At 41.6% G+C, this 16,665-nt stretch overlaps 1 protein-coding gene across 2 annotated transcripts; it reads right to left on the reverse strand.

The window, feature by feature from the left end:
- Positions 1-578: 578 nt before the first annotated feature.
- On the reverse strand, positions 579-5,120 carry LOC309563824 (cold-inducible RNA-binding protein-like). Of its 2 annotated transcripts, none has more exons than XM_082268454.1 (6): positions 4,968-5,120; positions 4,324-4,430; positions 3,644-3,757; positions 1,745-1,829; positions 1,550-1,620; positions 579-1,279 (listed from the first exon to the last, which is right to left on the reverse strand). In XM_082268454.1, the coding sequence occupies exons 1-6, from the start codon at positions 5,068-5,070 to the stop codon at positions 1,253-1,255; spliced, it is 507 nt and encodes a 168-aa protein (XP_082124580.1). In that variant the 5' UTR covers positions 5,071-5,120; the 3' UTR covers positions 579-1,252. The 2 variants fall into 2 exon arrangements, with proteins under 2 accessions (XP_082124580.1, XP_082124581.1); XM_082268455.1 differs by having other exon boundaries at positions 1,741-1,829.
- Between the last annotated feature and the right edge of the window lie 11,545 nt (positions 5,121-16,665).

Here is a 16,665-nt window from a genome sequence, read left to right on the forward strand (position 1 = left end):
TTTAAAAGAATACAAGTAAAATCAGTTTGACAAAGCATAAAACGTTAGCCTTTAATCACACTTGCTTTGTGATAATTCTCTTAAGAAAAAAAAAAGAAAAAAAAACTGAAACAAACTAGTGTAAAATATACAAAAGCTTGCCCATGTCAACCTTGTGTACACCTATTAAACCCAATACTAGAATAAATAAAAAAAAAAAAAAAAAAAAAGTGTCCCCCTAGAATATTTTTGAAGAACTGCACTAACAGGATTAGGTTTGTGAAAGGATACCCCAATATGTGGAATAGAAACTTTATCCACTTCTGTGCAATACGTCTAGAATTAAGATAATGCAAAAATCAGAGTTCTATTGTACACTTTCCTTTTTAAACCAGAACATATTGGCAATAAAAAAAAAAAAAAAGCCTGCAATAGAACCCATGGTTTAGGACCTTTCCTAGAGCTAGTTATCGTGTTTTTACTGTTTGCCATGCAGTCCCTACAAGCACTACAGGGTAAGCTGACTAAATTCCCCCCCCCCCCCCCAGCTATGTGAAGTCCCACTTCAGTGTTGTGCAGAAGGCAATTTCAGGAGCACGTTTCTTTCAGACTGTCTTTTAATAGGCTTCGTGAAGCCAAAAAGAAAGTAAATACAATTCTGTAACCACTCAGTACAGTATTCAAATGAAATATTTGTATAAAAAAAGGACAATACAAACAAACATTTTAAGAACGTCTTCTGACAGATCCATTTGTTCACTTTAGTTATATCAAGGTGGTACAGCTGTCATTTGCAGCGCGCCCAGGCTCTGCACTACCTATTCACACAAAAAAAAAAAAAATTGTATTTTCAAACAATAAGAGCTCAAAATAAGCTCACGGTTTCAATCCTATGACTATTTACATTACAGCAAGAGATCTAGTAAGACCACGCTGTAGTAGGAGGCATACCCATTTAGAGGGATGCGAATGCAGAAGCATCACTCCATTTGCTGAGCAAAGCCATTTCCTGCAGCATGAATCTGCTCATTTACAAATAAGAGCTTCACATATCTGCAGCCTCAACAGAACAGCAGTATGAAACAAAAGTAAAACGCAAGTGTACCCCAAGGATACACCCTCTGAACAGCTGTTCACATACTAGTGAGGCTGTCCAAGATTAACCAAATTTTTATATAAAAAAAGTGAACACAAGTTGACATACTACACATTATTGATTCAGCGAAGCTCCAAAAATCTTTATAAATACAGCCATTGGAAGGACGATCTTGAGTCAGGAAGGTATTTTACTCGTTTGAGGCTGAGGACAAGAAGCAGGCACAGTTGTAATAACACTTGAAGCAGTTGTCAGATCCCAGCATTTACCCCTACACTAAAGCCCAACCCACATAGCCCCACACTGCTAATAGTGTTTGTAGATCTTAAGCCTTGACAAAACAATTATAGACATGCATTTGCTGGGCTGCTGGAGATTTACAAGCAAGCCCATCCAGATATTACTAGAGTAGACACCCCCCTCCCCCTCCCAAAAAACAAAACCTTCACATCACACCCCTCTGTCATGACTTACTGTAGCTGTCATAACTGTCTCTGTAGGAGCTTCCTCCTGAGCGATCCCCATAACCTCCTTGACTCCTGCCACTAACAAATAGAAAAAGAAAAAATGTAAATAAAAAAAATGTTTATAGCGAGCACAAAGCGTTTTGCTTACTGGGAAAAAGCGCTACACACATGTCTCCTTCAGAAAAAAAAAAAAATTACCTGCCATAATAATCCCGGGATCCGCCACCATAGCCACCACTCCTGTTGTTGTCAAACCGACTGCTTCCATAACCACGGTCACCACCACCTTAACCACAAAAATGCATTAGCCTTTAGTTAGCAAAGTCAAACAAAAGCATGAGCCATTTTCATACATCAACCCCCTTCCAAGAGCAGGTACCATTTTAGGACAAAAGACTGTCTTCACTTGGTTTTTGTAACCACTAGTAATAAAGCAAACCAACCATACCCTGCTCACAGACGCTTGAAAGGGGCTAAGCTACCAAAAAAGTAGAACTAAATGAAACACCTGGCTCATAACCCACCCGATTGCATCTTTATTACATGCTGTGTATTGATGGGTCAGTAGTTACACAAGACAAGTGTGCCTACTTCCTTTTCAGTTTGCAAAGTGACTAGGACACTGCATTTCTCAGCAAGATTAGGAGATTTTAGCCTGACAGTAGCCACCATACCCAAAGTAGAAAAAAAAAAAAAAAAAAAAAAAAAAAACCATGCAGCATATATCAATTGTATTTTTTAGGTTTTCCTTAAGTATGAGATCAGATTAAGACAGACAATTACCATTTCCAGCTCTGACATACCAGTACATCCTCTGTTGGAAGAAGTTATACCAGGATGATGGCTGCGGCCATGATCCAGATATCAAAATGTTTAGCTAGCAACAGGTAAAAGTTATCGAAGCCGCCTGAACACTAAGCCCCATTCACACCTCACGTAGGGGGGGGGAACGAGTGTTCCCGCTCACGATTCTTTGAGGCAATTTATACAAGTTTGTACTTTTGAGAGTAGGAAGGGCCACCCTATGGGCATTTGACTTCCAAAGAAGCTTTACTATTTTGGGCAAAAAGCTTGGCATTTTTCTAACAGATTCTACATGCGATTCCAAAACGCAAGGTGTGAATGGGGCCTTAATGGGCTGGAAGGTGAGGACCCCCCTTACCAGTTATTGCCAGCCCAGGGCTCTGTCCCAGTTGCTCTGAAAGGATCAGGGTTTTATAGACATCAATCTCTCAGAGTACATGTCACTGCCCCAGCTATCCTTGTGATGGTAATAAAGTTGAAAATAAATATATATATATATATATATATATATATATATATATATATATATATATATATATATATATATATATATATATATACACACACATATATACACATACTTTATTTGGGATAGACCGATATGTTTTTTTCAGGGCCAATACCAATATTATGGCCATTGCATATCAGTCAATATTTTGTACATTTAAAGCTTTGAAAAAAAAATTGACACAAATCTGGTACTGAATGAACTGATATAGATATATATATATATATATATATATATATATATATATATATATATATATATATATATATATATATATATATATATATATATATATAACAGTTCAGTACCAGATTTGTGTCAAATTTTTTTCAAAGCTTTAAATGTACAAAATATCGACCGATATGCAATGGCCATAATATTGGTATTGGCCCTGAAAAAAAACATATCGGTCTATCCCTAATAAATAAAAAATATATATATATTAGCAGAGGAAAAAATTTTTTTTTTTTAGAAATGCGAAATATTTCAATATTGCCCTGGGTAGCAAGTAGTAAAAGAATGCATAACGTATACAATGCAGTAGATGAACCTCAGTGGCCTATAAAGGTTAAACATATTTACCCAAACCTATATCAAATAATATTTTTGCATTTTTGGTACAGTAAAATCACAGTATTAAATGTTGGTGTGGGGTTGTAGGTACAGATATTTTGAAATATCACTATGCCTAAAGCCCAAACATTTTACTCTATTATACAACATACCACAGCCTCTGCCTAAAGCCATCCCTAGGGCCAAACATTTTACTCTATGATACAACATACCTCTACCTCCACGGAAGAACCCTCTTCCTCCTCCAGATGAGCCGCCTCTGTAGCCTCCTCTCCTGTCACTGGGGGACTTTCCGGCCTGATCAACTCTAATCTGACGTCCATCCACAGACTAAAAACCAAACAAAATAGTTGAACACTTTAATGTTTTTCCAATGGTGGAGAATGTTGACAATTGCAATAGAAGGGGGGGGGGGGAAACATGTTTGTATGTACAGGTTCTCCACTAATTTGTATACAAGATTCATTAAACATAACAGTCATAGAAGAGGCATTTAAAATATCTCCTTCCTTAAATGGGGAGTGGTTTACACAAGAAAGATTGATTTTAAAAACATTTTTGCCTTTAGAAAAGTATCCACTGAGTGAAGTTCTTTCCACTATACTTTTAATGAAGATTCCCCCCCCCCCTTTTCAAAAGAGCCTTGCGATTCTATACATCTGCAATATCCCTAGCATGTCCTGTGCCTCTATAACAGGGGTCTTCAAACTATGGCCCTCCAGATAAGGAACAACAATTCCCATCATGCCTAGTCATGTCTGAATAGCAAGTTTTACAATGCCTCATGGGATGTGTAGTTCCGCAACAGCCGGAGGTCCGTAGTTTGAGAATCCCTGCACTATAAATTCTCTTGATTTACCAAACTGCAAGGCAGCCTAATAGTTCAAAAGCCTTACCATTCCATTCATCGCTTGCATGGCATCTTTCGCATCTTCTGGATTCTCAAAAGTGACAAATCCAAAGCCACGCGATCTCTTGGTCTCCCGATCCTTCACCACAACCACTGAAAAAAAAAAAAAAAAAAGTCATTAAAGCGGAGTTCCAGTGCCCATCTTTCTTTACAAAAATGCTCCCCTGGGATCGTTAGAGCTTGTACTTTACGATTTTAAAAATATTAATTTGTTCCTTCTCGCTTTTTGAAATCCTACCTGAACACAGAGCAGGCAGGTTGTGGGCATCTGAAGACAGCTTGTGTGGCTACCCAGCATGCACATCCCAATCCCACACCTGCGCAGTAATGACACTGCACATTTTCTTAATTTGATGATGCCCATGGACTCGTGGGTTAGATGAGGAGATATCCCAGGAGCACATAGGAATTTCCTTAGGACAATATCGCCTAGGCGGCAGGACCGAAGTACCCTTGCACCAATTAAAATAGGGTACATATATATATATATATATATATATCCCATTTAGAAATGCACTGCAGGTGCCAATTTGGATAAAAGTAAATTTAAAAAAAAATGGATGGCACTCTGCTTTAAAGCTCAGCTGTATATTAAACGACAAGATTCAATCACATTTTCAAAAAACTCACCCTCTGAGACTTGTCCGTATTTACAGAACACTTGTTCCAGACTCTGCTCATTGGTATCAAAACTCAGTCCTCCGATAAAAAGCTTTCCTTCGTCAGACGACATGTTGAGATCTGTGGAGACAAAATGGCGCCGGTCGGTCACTCCAACGTGTTCATAAAATGGCGGCCGAACATACGTCATTCATCTCAATACCCCTCCCCCCTTGCAGTCATCACCCGGTAACAGCAGGAAAAAAAAACCCATGAAGGCGATAAGGAGGGGCAGCCAGGAAAGCGTGGCTTCTGAGTCCAGTCATCCCCGCCGTTCGCCCCGCTCCCCGACTACACCGCACGGTACAATAAAGGGTGACCGCATAAAACACACTCAACCTGATACTGCCCAAAAACCATCTTCTCTACCTCCGAGCAAACAAAGCCGTCCGCCATTATACATTACCTTATCTACGTACGAAGCACAAGCTACACAGGAAACAACAATGCAGAGTGCGCAAACAACTATGGGCTGCTCTTTATATAGACCAGCGTAGCCTCGCCCACTCTATGAATAATTCATCACCACGGCGGACTGTACCATCTACTTCCTTCTCCGCACTCGCCTCATCGTTCTCTACATCTTGCAATGTCAGAAAGCCGGGTGGCGAAAGCAATTCATTTTCATATTTTTTTTTTCCAAGTTTACTAAATAACCATCGTTATCAGCTATTGTTTAATTGATAAAGCTCCCCCCTGCCTACTGAACATGGATGGTCTCTGTTAGTACGGAGCCGCCATTGTAGCGCGGACGGGAGACGTTCTATCATTGGCTGTATGAGGGTGGTATGGGCAGGAGAGAGTTACCGCACCGCCATTGGCTGTACATAACTGGTGAGGGCGGGAAATCGTATTGTATTACCATTGGTTGTATGTGAGTGGTGATAAAACGGGATTGCTCATGGACACCGTACGAGCGGATAAAGAAAACGAGGAGGTGGTGCGGGCGCCATTTTGTGTCTTGAGGGAAGATTTGTTTATGAGTTGTCTATAGTATTTATGCGCTGTTTTCCATTTTGTAGTCACTGCTCATAAGTCAGTTTATAAGCCTAATATTTTCACTTGAGCCAGTTTCTTGTTTTATCGATATAAAGCCCAAAAAACTTTTTCAACGGCTACATTGTAACCCTTGTTGCCAAACAAGATGGGACCGTGAGGAAACCGGTCGCCTGTAACGTTTTTCTTTCGTGTTGGTCTAATAGGCGTTACAATGTAGCTGCATGTTAAAAGCTTCGCTTCTGACTGACACCGGCAGCCAGTTGCACAATACGATGTGTTACCTTAGACTGAGCGGTGTGGTGTTCCTTTATATTCCAGCAAGAATGGGCTAACCATGATAAGAGCCGAGTGGCTTTGTGTGATATAAGGTACACGTGCTTCTAATCAGCACAAACTGCCGCCATTCAAAGAGACATGATTGCACAATAGCTTTACTGAGAAACATGCTTGGAGCTATAGCTAAAACAACCCTCTACAGAATGGATAATGAAATATAAACGAATAAATCAAAGCCATGTTAGCTGAATTCTCTTTCCACGAATAAAGAAAGTTAAAATGCCACCAAATATTCCCAAAAGACATTACTGGAGTGATCCAGGCACTGCTGCCATGTTGCTGAGTTCACTACAGCTAAACAATACAGCCAGGTTTCCAGCTTAGTTTAAAGTGGAAATATAGTCTGCTTTCTAACTTGTATCTACAGGTAAGCCTATAAAAAGGCTTACCTCTAGGTACCGTGAATAGCTCCCAAACTTGCAAAGTCTAGGTCTAGGAGATGTTCATGCAGCTGGTGATATCAGCGGTGCATGCTCTCTGAAGGGATGTACCCATGCCGTACTTTTTATACAAAAAAAGGACCAAGAAACAAACAAAATTTTAAGACCCCCTTCACACTGGGGCGACTTGTCAGGCGACCTGGTCGCCTGACAAGTCGCCGTGGGTTGCCTGCCATAGAGTAGCACAGGACCCGTTCTAATAGGAGCGACACAAGTCGCTCCGACTTAGAAAAAGGGTCCTGTACAATGGGGCGACCTGCGTTGACTTCAATGATATGAAGTCCGCGCATGCCGCTCCGAGGTCGCAGGGCGAGCTGTGCACCGTGACTTCACAGGTCGCCCGGGAAGTCGGGTCGCCTGTTTGTGAACTGGCTCTAAATCCCAATCACCCAGCGCTCTGTACTCCAAAATATGGTGTACACTATCATACAATGTAACAATAAACTTAGATGCAAAAGGCTGCCGCCTGAATAAATACAATATAAACACAGATGTACATCAATAGAGCAAGTCAAATCTATATACATAAGAAGCACTAATCCTAAGGTTAAAATCAAATTGATTATCTCTAAAACCTCATAAATGGAGATCAAATAAAATAAAGTCCAATAATGGAAAAGTGCTTCAATGAGAAAAGCTCTTGTAGGGTCCCAATGAGGAATGGAACATAGGAATGGAACAGGAAGCAATCACTGTATCCCTTCACCTCACCACGTGTGAATCTCCCCAAAGGAAACTCGCTTACCGGATCCCACTAATAACGAGCATGTAGGATAATTCTCAATCCAATCCGTCCCATCCAAAATATACAGAGTCCCGTAGCCCTGTTTCTTAGCTGTGACGATATCTCAATCGCAGTGCATGGGAGGGAGCAATGAAAAGCACATAGAACAGTACCGCTAGATACAAATGCAATTCTTTATTGGAAACACCCCCCCTCACCCATTGCACTTACATCATACAATTATAATTACAGCATGAACTCAACTGTGCTGGCATTGCAAGCATCTGCGGCCGCTTACCGATCCTCCGTCCGCTCGTCAGCGTTCCCGGAAATTCACGGACTTAGCCGAAGATGTCGCCCAGCGTCACGTTGCCTTGGTGACTGCGCAAATCACCGCCCTAACGCGTTTCGTCAGAGGACTTCTACGGAGAGCGTGATTGCACGGTCACGTCACTCGTATTTATCTGATACCTCCGCCAACTGTTAACCCCTTCAGCCGTGCTTCCACTGCTGTGGGCGAGCGGCGTCATTGGTAATCATTGATCGCAGGACCCGATATTAGGAGCCCCTCTCTCCATACTAGTGTGTACTTTAGTACGATGGATATCAAAAACCATATATACTCAGAGAATGTTACCAAACAATAATATTAAAAATCAATCAAAAGGCAGCACTAACAGGTATATAAATACATATGATGTGATTATTCATAAATCAATCCTGTGTATAATGTATCAACAAAATACATATAAAATAAAGTGCATAATATGTTCAATACAAAATTCATATAATTAAAGTGCATAAATAAAGTGCAATTTCTAAATTGTCCATAGTGCAACCATATGTAATAGTGCAAAAATATTAAATTAAAGTGCAGTCCAAGATGATTAGATTACATAGGACTAGAGTGCTGAAAAGGTGCTCAAGTGATCCAAAAAGGTGCCCAAGTGCTCTCAGGAAGAAGACCCCCTATGGGGATGCACTCACCAAATCAAGGATAAAAATAAGCCTTAAGCTGAGATGATATCCCATAAACGGATGGATGGATCCAGCACAGCCTCTAAGAAAATCTCTCTAATGGCTCTTCTCCACTCTCTCCTCGACCATGTATTAAAAAAAAGGAGCCAAACATGGTGAAGCCCGTAGGTATATTTATTTCATAAATAAAAGAAATTTACTCACAAAGCGTAGAGTTATAATCAGCATTGGTTATTAGCAATCATATCCAGTCGTCCTGCTTCCGCGTACGCTGCCGGCGTGCGTTCCACGGTGGTTCCAGGAAGTGACGTGGTGTGATGCTCCTCTGCCCGGAAGTGCGTCGATGCGTTTCGCCCGCCTATTCTGGGCTTTATCAAATACTTTATTTATGCACTTTAATTATATGAATTTTGTATTGAACATATTATGCACTTTATTTTATATGTATTTTGTTGATACATTATACACAGGATTGATTTATGAATAATCACATCATATGTATTTATATACCTGTTAGCGCTGCCTTTTGATTGATTTTTAGTTTATTCTGGTCTTTTACCCAGTGAGTAGCAGCTTCAGGATACACACTGTTTATTTTATATTTATAAATACTTTTTTAGCGCGGGTTTTAGGCCCCGTTCACATTGGGGCGATCCGACTTCCCATAGGTCCGCAGCTTCCCTATGGAAGGCAACCTACGGCGAACTGTGAGGCGACCAGGTCGCCTCACAGGTCGCCCCAGTGTGAACGGGGACTTAATGATTTAGTTTTAAACAATAATATTAGCAATACCGCTCAGTGCACTATAATGTTTATTGCGGCATCCCAATACAACTCATGGGACACGATCCTCAATCCCACCGCTCAAAGTGACACCATATTGGTATGGCTGCATTCGATTATCCATAATCACATACATAAAGTGCCATACATTAATTTAAAAATGAGTTTCTATATTAACATATACTGTTCACACAACTTGTCATTGAGTGAAAACGGCACTCATTAAAATTGCCAATACGCTCTATCTAAAGGTTATAAAATCTGTGCACACCGTGTACCAAACGGGTGCCCCAAAATTACATTCCTATTTAAAATAATGGCTCTGACTCTATCGTGCGCATGGTTCACACTCATCGAGCCAATCAACCACCAAATAAATTATCAATCGGTATAAAATGTATAAAATCAGTACATTAGAAAAAATGGCTAAAAAACTAGCTAAAAAAACTTTTGCCTAACCGCAATCTTAGTCATATGAGGAAAGCAAAAATTCATAGCAGAAATTGACCCTAATCCCACGGTACCCCCCCCCCCCCCACCAGTCGTTCCATCTCAGGTTCCACTGGTAGAAAGCGGCACAACCGGATAGGCATATAAATTAATAATCACTGATAAAACAGTTAACATCTAACTCAACATTTAGACCCTTAGGGTGCAAAACGACGGTTAGGTATATCCAATGGGTTTCCCTCTGTGAGAGTTCCCTCACAACGTTTGAACCTCGCCATTTAGGGTACAACCTATCAACACCCCAAAATTTCAATCCAGAGGGGTCCTGATTGTGCATCTTTTTAACCACTTAAGCCCCGGAGGATTTGGCTGCTAAAAGACCAGGGTTTTTTTTGCGATTTTTTTTTTACTGCGTGACTTTAACGGACAATTGCGTGGTCGTGCGACACTGTACCTAAATGAATTTGACGTCCTTTTTTTCCCACAAACAGCTTTCTTTTGGTGGTATTTGATCACCTGTGCGATTTTTTGATCATGCGCTATAAACAAAGAAAGAGCGTCAATTTTGCAAAAATAACAATATTTTTCACATTTTTTTTATATGAAATTCCCCCCCAAAAAAAATGTAAAAATCAAAATTTTTTAACATTTTCGGCCAATTTGTTTTATGCTACATATGATTGGTAAAAAAAATCGCAAAAAGCATATTTTGATTGGTTTGCGCAAAAGTTATCGCGTTTACTAACAAAGGGAAAGATTTTTGTCATTTTTGGTGTTTTTTTTTTAACGCGTAAAGGCGGCGATCTGCGATTTTTTTGCGGTACTGCGACATTGCGGCGGACAGATCGGACCCTTGACTGACATTTTTGACACTTTTGGGGTTACCAGTGACATTACTGCAGTAATCAGTGCTATACATATGCACTGTTACTGCAATAATGACACTGGCAGGGAATGGGTTAACTGTATTGGAGAGGGAGGGGTTAAGTGTGTCCTAGGGGCGTGTTTCTAACTGTAAAGGGACATGGCTATTGGTGTAAAAACAAAGATCAGCGGTCCTACATAGTAGAACCGTCTGATCTTCATTTTTACACCAGGGAGAATGACCGGCGGCTTGTTTACATAAGCCGCCCGCCTTTCTCCCTTCACCGGAGCGATCGTGAGTGACCGGCGGATGATCGGGTCCGCCGGTCACACGCACTGACTTGTTAGTGAACGAGCCGGGGCGGGCGCGCGCCCGCCCGCAATTGGCTCACAAGTCAGTGACAGGCGAGTGACGTACCGATACGTCACTCTGCCTGGCCGGGGCTGACCGCCGCAGTATATAGTCGTGCGGCGGTCAGCAACCGGTTAAAGTGTAAAGAAACACTGTGGTCTTTGTAACCTTTAATGAGGTTAGTTATGTGCTCGGACACTCTCTTGGTCAATGTTCTTTTAGTGCATCTGATATACATGAGACCACAGGGGCATTCCAGACAGTACACCACATGAGTGGTGCCGCAAGAAATAAATTCTTTGATGTCAAACTGTCTGCCATTGGCACTTGAGATAAAGGAAGTTTTTCCTCTCGGGTGTTCTCTAACTTGCCTGCAGGATTTACACCTGCGGCACGCATGGAACCCCGCCTTGTCCCAAAACATCTTGGGTCTCGTGGGCGGGTCTAGAATTTTCTGGACTACCTTATCTCCAAACGAAGAGCCCTTCCTATATATGAACATTGGGGATTAGTTACATAGTTACATAGTTAGTGAGGTTGAAAAAAGACATCAGTCCATCCAGTTCAACCTATGATGTGTGTGTGTGTTTGCTTTTAACCGTACATTGTATACCCCTGTATGTTGTGGTCTTTAAGGTGTCCATCTAATAGTTTTTTGAAACTATCAATGCTCCCTGCTGATACGACTGCTTGTGGAAGAGAATTCCACATCCTTACCGCTCTTACAGTGAAGAACCCCTTACGCACTTTAAGGTTAAACAGCCTTTCCTCTAGTTTTAGTGAGTGGCCACGTGTCTTATTGTATCTCCTTTCTCTGAATAGTTTGTTCCTTATGCTCGGGTCACCAGTACAGTATTTGTACATTGATATCATATCCCCCCTCAATCGTCTCTTCTCCAGAGAGAATAGGTTAAGTGCCTGTAGTCTTTCCTCATAGCTGATGTCCTCCATTCCCCTAATTATTTTTGTTGCCCTTCTCTGGACTTTCTCCAGTTCCAGCACATCCTTCCTGAGGACCGGTGCCCAGAACTGGACAGCATACTCCAGATGTGGCCGGACCAGAGTGTTGTAGAGTGGGAGAATAATCTCTTTATTTCTGGAGTGAATCCCCTTTTTTATACATCCCAGTATTCTGTTGGCTTTGCTTGTGGCGGCTTGGCATTGCATGCCACTGCCAAGCCTGTTGTCTACCAGTACCCCCAAGTCCTTTTCCATCCTAGACTCACCCAGAGGTTCCCCCCCCCCCTAGTGAGTAGCTTGCTTTCTGGTTTCTTGCCCCCAAGTGCATTACTTTACATTTTTCAACATTAAATCTCATCTGCCATGTAGTTGCCCACCCCGTTATTTTGTTCAGGTCCGTTTGCAAGGTTTTCTACATCCTGCATAGAAGATATTGGCATGCCTAGTTTAGTATCATCTGCAAATACTGAGATTGTACTCAATATCCCCTCCTCTAGATCATTTATGAATAAATTAAACAGGATTGGTCCCAGGACAGAACCCTGGGGAACCCCACTTTCCACACCCGCCCAATCCGAGTACTCTCCATTAATCACCACCCTCTGTACTCTCCCCTGGAGCCAGTTCTCTATCCAGGTACTCACCTTATGGTCCATACCTACCTTCCTTAGTTTGTACAGTAAGCGTTTGTGGGGAACGGTGTCAAAGGCCTTTGCAAAGTCCAGATACACCACATCCACAGGCTTTCCTTTATCTAGGTGGCAGCTCACTTCATCATAGAAGGTTAATAGATTGGTTTGGCACGAACGATTTTTCATGAATCCGTGCTGATTACTACTTATAATACCGTTTTCATTACTAAAGTCTTGTATGTGGTCCCTTAACATCCCCTCCAAAATTTTGCAGACTACTGATGTTAGGCTGACTGGCCTATAGTTACCCGGGATATATCTCGGCCCCTTTTTAAATATTGGTACCACGTTGGATGACTTTCCCCAAAATGTTATCCATACATAGTACTCCCCAATGCCTTCTAAAAATTTCCTCAATTTCCCTCTATTGCTTGTTATAGTTAGTGATGAAGCCCCACTCGTGTTTGTTATTCGCATTTATGACTTTATCCCTCAGACATTCATCCTGAGAAGAGTTCTTAACCTCCTGGATGGTTCTTTCTAAGATGGAGGGGTTATACCCTTTCTCCACAAAATGTTTTTTTAGGATCTCAGATTGCATGAGAAAGTTGGCATCACTGGTACAGTTCCTCCTAACCCGGAGGAACTGACCTTTTGGAATGTTCCTCAGCCATTGTGGGTGGTGTCCACTACACATCGGAAGATAACCGTTCCGATCTGTCGGCTTGAAGAACGCCTTAGTGCCCACTTTCCCATTTTCCACATAGATTTCCACATCCAGGTAATGCACATTAGTCCTACTCCAACAGAAATCCAACTTAATGTTATTCCTGTTTGAGTTAAGGTGCTGCGTAAATTCCATTAGAGAGTCTTCAGACCCTCTCCAGATGAGGAATAGGTCGTCTATGTACCTTTTGTATAAGGCCAATTCGGGCCTCTGTCTGGCATATATAAACCTATCCTCCCATTCCCCCATGAAATGGTTTGCTAAGCTTGGGGCATATTTGGCCCCCATGGCTACGCCCCTCTTTTGGGTGTTAAATTTACCCCCGAGCCAGAAATAATTGTTCGAGAGGCAGTAGCATAACACATGGCTTAAGAACCTTTTCTGGGGTCCGGGATGTCCTCCCTCTGGCTGAAGGCCCAATTCAGGGCCAGGAGGGCATCATCGTGCTGGATCACTGTGTAAAGTGACGCAACGTCAGCTGTCACTAAATACACATCCCCTGTGTCCAATCCTTCCAAGTTCCTTAAGGCTTTTAAAAATCTTTGGTGTCCCTAAGATAAGACTTGGTTCGTACCACACTGTCTTGCAGAAAGTGGTCAAGATATTCTCCGACTCTCGATGTGACGGAGTTAATATTGTTTACTATTGGCCGGGGCGGGGGTTATTTACATCCTTGTGGATTTTAGGGAGAGTATAGATAGTTGGTATCCGGCTGTAGCTTGGCACCAAGTATCTTTTCTCTTTTTTGGTTAAGATTCCATTATCATAACCATAATTCACCAGTTCAATTAATTCCTTCCGAGACATCTTAGTTGGATCTCTATCTAGTTGTTAAGTCTGATCATCCGAAAGCATGTCTAAAAGCTGGTTATGGTAAAACTCTCTCTCAAGAATCACCACCCCCATCTCCCTTATCTGCGGGGCGTATTATTAAATTTTTACGTTTTTCAAGGGCTTCTACACCTTCTTGAATGTGCCTTGGATTAACATCCTTTTTTGGCCTAATTTGTTCCAAATCTCTAATGACCAATTTCTTAAACACGTCCACGCAATGATTGGACGGTTGGGGGGGATTAAACAGCGATTTATTTTTTAGTCCGCTATCAATCCCTACTGTATATGTGGGCTTAGTGGCCATCCTGGGTCTATTGTCATTCAGATAATATCTTTTTAAATTTATCTTTCTGATGTACTTATGTACATCCATGTACACTCCAAATTTGCCAATCAGCCTTTTGGCTGCGCACTTCAGACCCGCATTAAGAATATTAATCTCTTTATCATTCAGAGTGATGCCGGCCAGGTTGTAGATCCCGTTCAATCTACCTCCCTCCTTCTTTTTTTGGGTCCGCCTCCCTGCGTGGCATCTTCTGTATTTGACCCTATCCAGAACTCCTGCTGATTCTGTGGTCCTTTCCATTGGGGGCCTTGATTTCCCAAGCCGGGACCCGGGAAGGGGGGTGGAGGGCCGTAAGATCCCCCTCTCCAAGATCTCCCTCCTCTCCGGCGTCCCCGGCCTCTGCTGCCCCTCCATAAAAAAGGACGTGGAGGCATAGGGGTCCAAGACTCATTTTGGTGAGCCAATGACTCATATCTGTTATGTGTTGGTACTGCATATCCATTATCACGGTGTTGGCCATCTATGTATGGCCTGTGGTCGGTAACCTTATTATTCCTTTTATTTGGATGCTGGTACACCTGCTGGGCTCCTTGCCCTGATCCCCCGGCTTGTTGGTTGCCAGGCCTAGTATTTCTGGGTTGTTGCCCATTAGAAAAGGCACCTTTTAGGGGTTTTAATTGGTTGGATTCTCATATTTCTACCTGGAGTTCCCCTATTAGGGGTACCAGGAGCACCAAGAACCCCCGCCCATTGGTTAGGTACCTGTGGTTGTACCATCACACCTGGGGCTTGCCAGGAGTATATCAGGTTATTTTTAAAATCCTTCTCATCTCTGTGAAATTTTTTAACTTTCTTTTTCTGAGTATCCCTGTCCAATTTCTCAAGTTTTTTTCTTAACGTCCACATTTCATTTATCTATCAATGGATTATCATTACAATCCTCCAAGACTAGCTTTATCTCTGCTATCTTGGTTTCTAATATTGCCATTTTTTTTATTTTTTCTCTTAAGTACTAACTCCTGTAGCTTCAGCCCCACGGAGTTAAAAAATTCAAGCTATTCGACCCTTGAGCTCTCATCCTCCAAACCATCCTGAGGGGCTACATCCCAATGTAAGCTTCTCATGATGATTTTTTCTTTCAGGTAGCACTCAAAGGTACAAATGTCCCACCATGCACGAATCTGTTTATCTAAAAGATGATTTAAAAATGTCAGATTGCCGCTAATGTCCTGCGGGGCAGCGTCATTTTCAGTGAATATATTCTCAAGATTGAGTTGCCTATTCCTCAAAAAAGCAATGGCCTCCATGGCTGCTAGGTAGTGTGTCAAATATCAAAAAAAGGACAGAGAAACAAACAAAAGTTTAAATCCCAATCACCCAGCGCTCTGTACTCCAAAATATGGTGTACACTATCATACAATCCCGTAACAATAAATTTAAATGCAAAAAGCTGCCGCCTGAATAAATACAATATAAACACAGATGTACATCAATAGAGCAAGTCAAATCAATATACATAAGCAGCGCTAATCCTAAGGTTAAAATCAAAATCAAATTGATTATCTCTAAAACCTCATAAATGGAGATAAAATCAAATAAAATAAAGTCCAATAATGGAAAAGTCCTTCAATGAGAAAAGCTCTTGGCTCTTGTAGGGCCCCAGTGAGGAATGTAACATAGGAATGGAACAGGAAGCAACCACTGTATCCCTTCAGCTCACCACGTGTGAATCTCCCCAAAGGAAACTCGCTTACCGGATCCCACTAATAACGAGAATGTAGGATAATTCTCAATCCAATCCGGACCATCCAAAATATACAGAGTCCCATAGCCCTGTTTCTTAGCTGTGACGATATCTCAATCGCAGTGCATGGGAGGGAGCAAAGAAAAGTACATAGAACAGTACCGCTAGATACAAATGCAATTCTTTATTGGAAACACCCCCCCTCACCAATTGCACTTACATCATACAATTATAATTACAGCATGAACTCAACTGTGCTGGCATTGCAAGCATCTGCGGCCGCTTACCGAGCTTTTCTCATTGAAGGACTTTTCCATTATTGGACTTTATTTTATTTGATTTTATCTCCATTTATGAGGTTTTAGAGATAATCAATTTGATTTTGATTTTAACCTTAGGATTAGCACTGCTTATGTATATTGATTTGACTTGCTCTATTGATGTACATCTGTGTTTATATTGTACTTTTTATACAGCTGGAACCTGCGAACCTGGGAGGGAGACTTGAGTGAATGTGTGCTGGAGGGCTCTGTGTCCAGGTAAGTCTGTCATAATGTGC

The sequence above is a fragment of the Pelophylax lessonae genome, assembly GCF_965119305.1.
Source record: "Pelophylax lessonae genome assembly, chromosome: 1".
In the NCBI taxonomy this organism is placed as follows: Eukaryota; Metazoa; Chordata; class Amphibia; order Anura; family Ranidae; genus Pelophylax; species Pelophylax lessonae.